Source organism: Letharia lupina (assembly GCF_014066315.1).
Source record: "Letharia lupina isolate WasteWater1 chromosome Unknown contig_29, whole genome shotgun sequence".
NCBI classification, from domain to species: domain Eukaryota; kingdom Fungi; phylum Ascomycota; class Lecanoromycetes; order Lecanorales; family Parmeliaceae; genus Letharia; species Letharia lupina.
This window is the reverse complement of record NW_023502998.1, coordinates 1-9,659: the sequence shown is the minus strand read 5'-3', so window position 1 is coordinate 9,659 and position 9,659 is coordinate 1. Positions and strand designations below refer to the sequence as shown.

Here is a 9,659-nt window from a genome sequence, read left to right as displayed (position 1 = left end):
ATGTCAATGCACCATGACAACATGAGGCACATTCGATTCTCTCCATTAGGAAGGTGTCTCAACCCTGATGCTTGTCTCTCAATTTCCGGGCAACGGCCAGGATTCTGGAATGGACTGGGCTCAGACGGAGTGCAGTCTCAGCTTCGACACCGCTCTCTGATGTCTGCTGAAACCCGAGGCGCACTGTTACTGATGTGGGCGGCAGGAAGAAGAAAGGAATGAGAGAGCGCGTCCTTACAGTAACGAATTGGAGGCTCTTCGGGCCCTCGGCAGATCTCCGTGCGCCAAGATAATCTTAAAGCCGGCCTAAAGTATAATCCACCCCCATGTAACACACTCTAAAGTCCGATAAGTCCGATGCAATACCAAAATGCCTATCTCTCACCAGAATTGTTTGGCAAACTAGTATAATAACACTGGTCTTTTATTGCTATCAAGGCTTCGGGTTCGGAGAGTCTAAATCACTATTTCTTGGGTCTTATCGGCCTACTATGTCTTGAAAAAATCGTTATTACCTCTTCTTCAACTACCTCTGCTTCTACTACCTGTTCTTCTACTAGATTCTTGTCTCTTCTATCTCTTTTACCTCTTCCACCTTGCTGTTATTGCTGTAGTGAAGTCTGCGGTGAAGCCTTTAGTGAAGTCCGCCACTGTGATGGAGGCTTGCATGTCGCGAAATGCATCCCCCGCTTACGGTTCGTATGCTGGATTTCCAACTTGACTGCGGACAGTCCCCCTCCGACAGTCCCCCGTCCATACTAATGCAGCCTCCCGCGCACGATCTACACACTAAGCTTTAGGCCCCACCTAATTTAGGTGAGGGGCCGCGCTAGCCCTGTACACCACATTGTGAGAAACTTCAAGTTCGAATAAGATTATTAAGGAATCATTATGGTTTGACTCATATATGTGTGCGGTGTCAAGCCTACGCTAGTGGCCCTATGGGTAGCCCTGAGGCATCTCATGACAATTGCCCACAAAAAACAGAGAAATGCCATGTCCTCATGGCAAGAAGTATGCATGCATGGTTTTTCGAAAGCCGGAAAGGAATGGAGACACCAGGCTAATTAGTGGTGTGAATCCCACGAGTTCTCCTGCCGCAGTGAAAGCTTTCGAATAATGAAATGACTGTCGAAACAAGACATCGGACGGTTTCAATTCGTCCAAATATGCATCGTCCGAACTCCGTCCTGAAGAGACCCAATTGGCCATAGTGATTTGGCTGTGACCGTCGCAGCAGATCCTTCTCTTGTGTCGTCAACTTAATGATATACCATATCAATGTGATATTGCCTAGGTATGCAGAGATAGCAGGCCAGATTGTAGTGGTATTCTCCATTTGCTGAGTGATGACTTGACGCGGGATCGTGGAGAGTAGGCCTGCGTTCTTGGTGCTGGGGGCCTTGCTGCCGCTTGATTTCTCCGCAGTGTTCTCCGCATTCGCCTGTTGTAGTGACTCCTCCTCTTGTTCAACTGAGTGCTCTGGCTGAGTAGCTGACTGAGTGGATTGGTGAGCTGGCTGAGTGACGGTCTGCTTGGCTTGTAAGGCTTCAAGTCTAGCCTATTCTTGACGTATGTAGGCCGCTCGGTCTTGAAGGGGACCCCCGTAAGGCCCCCGTAGGGCTGTCGCAGGGCCCCCGTAGGGCTGTCGCAGGGCCCCCGTGGGGCTGCTGCTAACACGTGGATTTGAACTCACAGCCTTCCTGGAATTGTGGTAAAAGTCATCGCTGAAAATCTATATCATAAGGCCTCTCTCACTCGTTAAGGTGTAACGTCCTATTTGGATATTTATACCGTGGAATGAAAGAAATATCGACAATGCACCCATCAGTCAGATATCCAGGCCAAGGCCTATACTAAGCCGGGTGGCTGCGGGTATAGCCGGTAGGCTGCATTAGTATGGACGGGGGACTGTCGGAGGGGGACTGTCCGGAGTTAAGTTGCTGGATTTCTTGACCAGTGTTTGCTTCTGTGCTCCTGTCATTGAAAACTCGTCGTTCATGCCATCTCATCGATCTGCAGCGCCCCTTTGTAGAGCCAGTGCTTCTGATTTGCGAGACAGCTTGTCCATACCTCTATCCATTGCTCCTGGCCATCTCTCTCACTTCCTGGCCTAATATCTGTTCCCTTTTCTGGCAAAGCATCACGCCCTCTGCGGGACAAAATACTGCGCTAGTCGGCCTCATAATTTCGCTCGTCAACTAGCAGTCAATGCAGCTCAACCATCCGCACCGGCAATATCGTCCGTCGAGGGTGCAGGTATATGCTCCAAATCCGTCTCGGGGCCGTGCAGCCAGTCCATGGAGCCGCAGACTATATCACCCTTACTTTTTCAGGATAATTCAGAACATGACTCAATTTCTTCCATTCAGGTCGTTCACCCCCACCGTCATCAAAAAATTGCCCATATTCTCCTCAAGTTGCTTCGGGTGACGCTGGCTGAACTGTTACAATTCTCGAGGTCACCTTCATTTCATCAAAAGGAAAGAAGCCTGAAACCAAGTCGGCTTCCTTTGTACTTGGTACCAACGATGGCTTGGATATTATTGTTTCATATCGATTTCGAAAAGCGCGGACCCGATAGAATAGGCTGGATCAGCTTTTCAGTTTTCTGCGACTAGGAATGAACCAAGCAAATGTTGGAGTTGGCCATAAGGAGTGGAAATCTACTAATACTTTGGAAACTCTCCTCAACAGAATAAAGGCCGGGGCCATCCTGCCCCAAAATGTAAGTGGTAGGACTCAGCGGACGAGATTCTTCTTCAGACATTAGTACGTCCGTGGAGGAGCTCTCGAAAGAGCTCAATGAAATGTGCGACCGCGATGGCTCAAATTGGCCTCTGACCGAATACAGAACTATTATGAAGACACACGGAGACAGTTTGGGAGGAGCACAATATCGCATTTGGAGACTTATCGAATAACACTCCTCCAAAGCCAACTTCGCTTGCCATGATGTTGGGAAGCACAATAGAAAGAAAGACGGGAAGAAAAACGATTCAGGTGATACCGGGAAAGAACGTAAGAGAAAGAAAGTTGTTTCTTATATATCGAAATTTGTCCAATTTTGAAGAAGCCACTGTTCCAAATGAATCTCTCCAGTCATGTCCTAAAGGCCTCCGAACAGCGTTGCCGCTTTGCAGTATCCTTCGTTGAGCAAATTCTCTAGCCTCAAGTTCATTACGTAAACGGGACTGCTCTTCTATACGAATCTTGTACTTGCGCAAAGGATCCAGACCAAAAAGGTGATCTAGCTAGAGCTGTTGTTGCTAGTCTACCTGCAGCACAATGCTTGTTTCTCGCAGCACCAGTACCTTTCGATACCTGGAAGCGCACAACTCATCGCTATTACGATATACAACGGCACGCGTGTAGCCGCGCAAGGACGCAACGCAGTATGATTTGCATACGGTAGATTGCATATGGTGCGCCTTTCCAACTCACCATACATAGCAGCGCGGCAAACGATTAATCACTCAGCCGACAAACACTCTACTATGCGCCAACCAGCATACCATCGTGATACGGTTTAACTTTTTCCATCCGGCCGATAAAGGCAGTCGACACCGTTGATCTCATGCACAAATCTTCCTTTTCTCTCGATTAAGAAAATCAGTACGATCTCCTCCAAGCCAATTGACTCCGAAGACGAGAATGTTCTCCAAGTGGATAAGCCTGCTACTAATACCTCTCGTCCTCTCAACCCCCACAACATCAACCGTACCCGCAAAATTCAACAACAACAACACCATCACCATCTACAAAACCAACACCAACAACAACATCAGCTACACGCCCCCAACCCACAAATGCAGCAAACCCGGCTTCTTCAAATCCGACCACCGCCCCTCCTGGCCCGAATGCAACCGCGCCATCCGCGCCCTCCCCACCACCCACGACAGCGCCCCCTTCCACAATAACGGCGCCAACAACGGCTACCGGCTGCCCGCGATGGAGCGCTTCGGGCGGTGCCGCGCGCAGGTGGAGCTCGAGGCGCGCGAGGCGGTGGTGAGCAGCTGGGTGGAAGTGACGGCGGCGTTGGACCATCTCAGCACACTGTGTCGGAGGGCCTCGTCGTACGGGGAGGAGAAGACGGGCGGGTGGATGCTCATGGGGCCGGAGGATCGGATCAAGGTATCGTTGCTTGGGCCGGACGATCCGATTTCTGGAGCAGTGAAGGAGTAGCTGGAGGAGCGGGTGATTGAGCGACGGGTTGTTCAGAGGCTTTGATGTCAAGCGGTCGTTGACGCAGTGCAGGCAGAGAAGAAAGTATTTGAACCTCACGAGCGCGCTTCTAGAGCTACTACCGGTATGGCGAGGCAGCTAAAGCGTCGTGTGCAAAAGATGAAGAACACGCAGGCCGTCGGTGGTTGCATTGCTCTTGTGCGTGCCTACTCTCGCAGCCAAGGAAAAGTAGAGATAGACTAGATTCAACGTTGGCAATACACATTCTCAAATAACAACAACAAGAAAACAGCCAGTAATGGCGACTCACAGTTGAGCCCTATCAGTCTGAGCTATAGGGCTTCCTCATTGTCCGCTGTCGAGAAAAGTGCTCAGACGATGCACACAATCGTCACAACTTCGTCCGACTTGCAGGGTTTCAGAGTTAATATTCCAGAGTCTATAGTCTGTATCGGGTTAATCAGAAAATCGACGCAATTCAATTTGGCGAGCAACCGACGACGCTGACCTTGATCATCTGTAGTAATAACGTTGAGTGATTACTGCTTCTGGATTCCGAAATTCGCTCAGGGAAAAGGTTGCTAAACCTCCCTATCATCCGCAAGAGTAACCAGCAAAATCGCAAACGCTTTACTCACTGTGCTTAATAAGTCTCTTTGCCTTCATTCGCTCAGGCAGTGGTTTGGATACCTCGAGTTTGCGCGATTCGGGCGATTCCTCCGCGATGGCGTTGTTCTGGATCAGCTCTTGAAAAGGTTGCATCATGTAATTGTGTAAGTGTCTCTAGCTGAACGATCCTTCGTGAACCCTGGATGGACCGTGGGAGAACTTTGCGACAATGATTCGTGGAACTTGGATCTACTCGTGGACTTGCAAACTAATGGGGGCTGCTGATCTTGTGCCAACTTGATGCTGAATGCACGCGGAGCATATCTTTGATGTTCCCGGTTGGACCGGTATTGCTGTTGGGAGCGTTGTCTGCTGCGGTCTAGCACTTTGGATATGGCTCCGAGGCAGTCTGGTAATAACCAAAATTGCAACGTACATGACCCACAGTAGACTGAAAAATCCGAGCAAATCGGATGTTTCATTCAGCGGGGAACGGAAGTGTTCGGCCAACCAGATCATGACGCATCAAAATAACTTCAACGGATCGGAGTATTTTCGTGGGAAGAAAATAAATTACGGGAAAACGTTTGCAGAGTATATGGCAATGCATAATGAGCGGTCCCAGTGATCTTCTCACATGCGAGATCACGAAGAAGGCAGAGATAGAGTTGCTAGCATTTTTCGAGCGGCCTCGTACAAAGGCTTCGAGTAGTGGAGAGTCACACACGAGCAATGGCACCAAGCCATCAGACTAATACGATTGACAAGGTCTGAGTGGAATCGCCTCCATATGACTTCGTTCCGTTGGAGGCTACGGTCTTGATAAGTATATTTTCCTGGACAATGGCCTCCCTCATAATGAGTACATCCTCTCGTCAACGAGGCTGTTCTTTGGCAGTAACACAAGCAACAAGAGACTCCAGCCTGGGGGCAGACAATAATAGAACGGTGGCATTGAACCTTGCTACAAGATTGCTAATCTGGAAAATAGCAGTCTCGATCGCCGATATCTTTGGCTTCACATGCGTTCAAGAATATCAACCCGAACAAACAAGAAGTGTTCGGTAACTGGTCAGCCGGAGGTTTGACAGCCCGGAATGTGCCTTTGCTTGCTGTCGTTTCGGTATATCCTTGGGATAAGACCATGGTAATCGAGTGCTTAATTTTAGTCTACCATGCCAGTAGGGCCCGGTATCGTAAAAGCAAGATCCTTAAATACCTGAGACATCCGGTGTGAACTCTTCCATTATCATTCCGAGACGCTTGATAGCCGATTAAAAAAGATCATAGCACTGTTGTTGTATAATTCTGTAAAACGACATGCACAGGATACGACCAGCTGACTCATCAGTGCCAAGGAGATCGGTCCGAACATCTACCGTATGCCCGTTATTCTCGTGAAATGAAGCTTTAGCTTCAGATCAATATATACAACGCGAGAACATCATTTTTACGTGCTTGTTTAGACTCAAAAAGCCCGCGTCCGCGCTGTACGCGGCGCCTATTTTATATTCATTCGACAACATCACTTATTCCACCATCAAGGCTGCTCAATGAGCTGTTGACAAGTCACTCACTTGGCTCCAAGTTCCGTCTGCTCTCCCCCCCCCAAGCTCTTTCACCCTGTTCACAGTGAGCTTCTACCCCCGACGAGTGGAGGCAATTTCCTGCCCTCTAGCATTGGTTGACTGACTAAAGAATCAGACTTTTGGACATGGCACAGTCTACACCTGAACGTCGCGCTCTTGTTGACCTCCCAGTCAACACGTTCGGCACGCCCTCTAGCATGACCACCGTGGGAAAGGTATCGATAGGTCACAAAAGGCAGATACAAGAAGTGGAGGAGCCGGAATTTGCCCAACCTACATCTCGCGTCCGAGTGTCACCTGCCCGCCCTCAGACTACCCTGATAGACGACGTTTCGTCGGGACAGGTGAGCCCCGCTTTCCCTTGGCTTCCATGGAGCACCAACTTACATTCTTTACCAGACTCAGCCAGCGCTATCGGGAGCCATGTCTGTCTATCCATCTGCCCCACATATAATACAAGTCGACAATGTCACGGAAGAGCCAGCAGAAGAGATGGGTGAAGGCGACTCGCAAAACAGCTACAAGGACTCTGCCATGTCTTCCGTCATCGACTTTGATCCGGACGATACAATGATTTCTCAGCAGACCGCAGCCACAGAGGTGACACAGCCATTGCGGTCGAGGATAAGTCAGGTGAGCCATCAATACTTCCATTGCAATCCTAGATTCTGCTAAACCATTCCAGCATGCCGAGACGCTGCGACTCCGATTACGGCTTGCTCACTTCAAAGTCCAGACGAACCAGATCAATCTTCCACTGTCGCAACTCCGGATATCACGGCAAGAGGCATTGCCATCTGGAGAGTCCACGACGAAGCGAGATGAGCAGCCGTCATTGCCCAAACTACTCCCAGCGCCGGTCCTACTTCCCACAGCCTTTTCAGCACGAATGATCGCCCATCCCCAGGATCTATCATCACCCCCGTGCTCGCCAGACCACGGTGCTCAGAAAGAAAGTCCAGAGGTCTTCAGGACACCGGCATTGCCACGGCAGAGGGTACAGAATGCTCAGCGACAGCTCAGCAGCCCGCCTGGCAGTGACGAGCGGATATCAAAGAGACGCTACGAGGATGAAGATAACCTGACGAGCAGCGCTGTTCGAGGGAAAGCGGCGATTGGGTTGCTGGGGCTGAGACAAGAGCGATGATTAGGACGATCCAGGAGAACTGGGATTGTCATTCTGTCTGTGTGCTATCAACTTGTTTTCGTCTGATAGAGGGCATCATTGGGGTTGCTACATTGCTGGCGCTTGATCCTATTTCTGGCGCATGCTTGGAATCGAGGATTCATGTTGCAAAAGCATTTGGATGCTATAAGGCGATGTAGTATAGCTAAACGATTCAGCTGGTATTTGTTCAACAAGTTTTACGTCGTTGCGAGGAGGATATAGCATCTTGTCTCCGAGGGCTCATGACTTAATCAACATCGCCCGGTTGAACTCCGGGAACCATCAAAATGCCAGAGCGTCACTGCGGACCTACCTGGAACAACGATAGTCTCAGTAATTCAGACTCACGGCTAGCCGGGGTACCTATGGCCAGCCCTACACTCGTGCCTCGCTTCGGGGGCCAATCATATCGCAAGCTCATTACGGCATACCCCTCCCTTAGAGTCTAAGTAGAAAACCCCCGAATCGCTATATAAACCGTTAATTTGTATAAACCCACCGCAATAATCACCCCGTTATCGGGAAATCGCGACTTTCTTTATTTTTCTAATTATTATTATATAGTCTTTTAATATTAATTAAGAAGTTAATAAGTCTTTCGAGATCGCTAAATAAGTATATAAACTTTTTATTATAATTAAATAGCTCGTTATTATCGTATAAGTTTATTCGAATATATATTCTCCGCTAACGATTATAATATTTATCTTTAGTTAATTATTCTTCGATAATTAAATTTTAGACGATAGCGTATTATATTTAATATTATTAAAAGATTATATAACGAGTCGAGTATAATAATTAAATTATAAGTTTAATCGTATTACTATCTAATAGAAATCGAGTATTAAAGCTATCCCCTCTATATATAAATCTATTAACTCGAAGATATATTACTTAGAAGTTAAAGGGAGTATAAAATATATATCTTAAATAATTTTAACGCGCTTAATGTATTTAAAACGAACTAGAGCGAATAAGAAGACTATAAGAGACGCTTAGATATATAATTTTCTCTTCGATAACGATAGCGAGATATTTTCAAACTATATATATTAACCTCTTTATAGCTTATAGAAATATCCTTCCTTCTAATAAATACGAAGTTTTAAGATATTTAGCGAACCAATTCTAAAGTAAAGAGAAAAAGTTATATATTTAATTCTTAAATATAAAAGTAGAGAGAAGAATATTTTAACGTTTAAAGTGAAGAGGAATATTATTTAACTTTTAATTTTCTTTAATAAGAAATATACTAACTACTAATAGATCTAGAGCTTAATATTTCTTAATATTTTTTTAAAATTATAGCGTTAAGATAATTAAGCGATATTCGATTAAGTCGTTTATAATAATAATATAAACCTTCCTATATTTAAAGACGTCTTTTTCTATATTTTATATATCTATAAAAAACTTTAACGTCGTATAAGATACTCTTATTTATCGATGTTATCGCTATTAATATCTAACTTCACATTAAAAGAATAAATTATCTTTACTTCGCTTTTCGCTTCGCTCTTCGCTCTACTCTTTATAAATTCGATAGCTTTATAATTACTTATATATATATATACTTATTTACTTATTTATATATATTATCGCGGCGACTCTTATAAGCCTAATTATTTAAAAAATAAAAAGAGATTACGACGTTTAATCGAAGTTAGTAATAAATTAACTAGCGAGGCTATAATATCTTTCTTAATACGTTATATCGTTAATCCGACGAGTATTATAGCGATTACCTCGAGGATTAATATATTATAAGAGAATTTCTATATAATACTGCGCGTTTATTAAGACGTACGGCGTTCTTGAGTATTAGTACCGCTGCTATGATTAAGTTAGCTAAATTTTTTAATAAAATAAAATTAAAAGCCTACTTCTTAATCACTATACCACAACTCCTAATTTAACGAGGGCCTATTTGACTATTTATTCGACTTTTTTTAAGAATTCCAAAAAAGGCTATCGTAGTTGCGTATTTTTGTTAAGGATCATATATACGCAGGGTGTGAATATTACATATCGGGCGATACACCAAAAAATTAAGTCTTGGCAGGGTTTCCCACTCAGACCCACCTCAAGGCCGGTGGGGCCAAGCT

At 45.8% G+C, this 9,659-nt stretch overlaps 1 protein-coding gene across 1 annotated transcript; it reads left to right on the top strand.

Moving 5' to 3' along the window:
- Positions 1 to 6,508: 6,508 nt before the first annotated feature.
- Positions 6,509 to 7,530, top strand: HO133_006919 (uncharacterized protein; the record flags this gene model as incomplete). The annotated part of the gene is made up of 3 exons (XM_037297815.1): positions 6,509 to 6,727; positions 6,783 to 7,016; positions 7,069 to 7,530. The coding sequence occupies 3 exons, from the start codon at positions 6,509 to 6,511 to the stop codon at positions 7,528 to 7,530; spliced, it is 915 nt and encodes a 304-aa protein (XP_037146838.1).
- Positions 7,531 to 9,659: the final 2,129 nt, after the last annotated feature.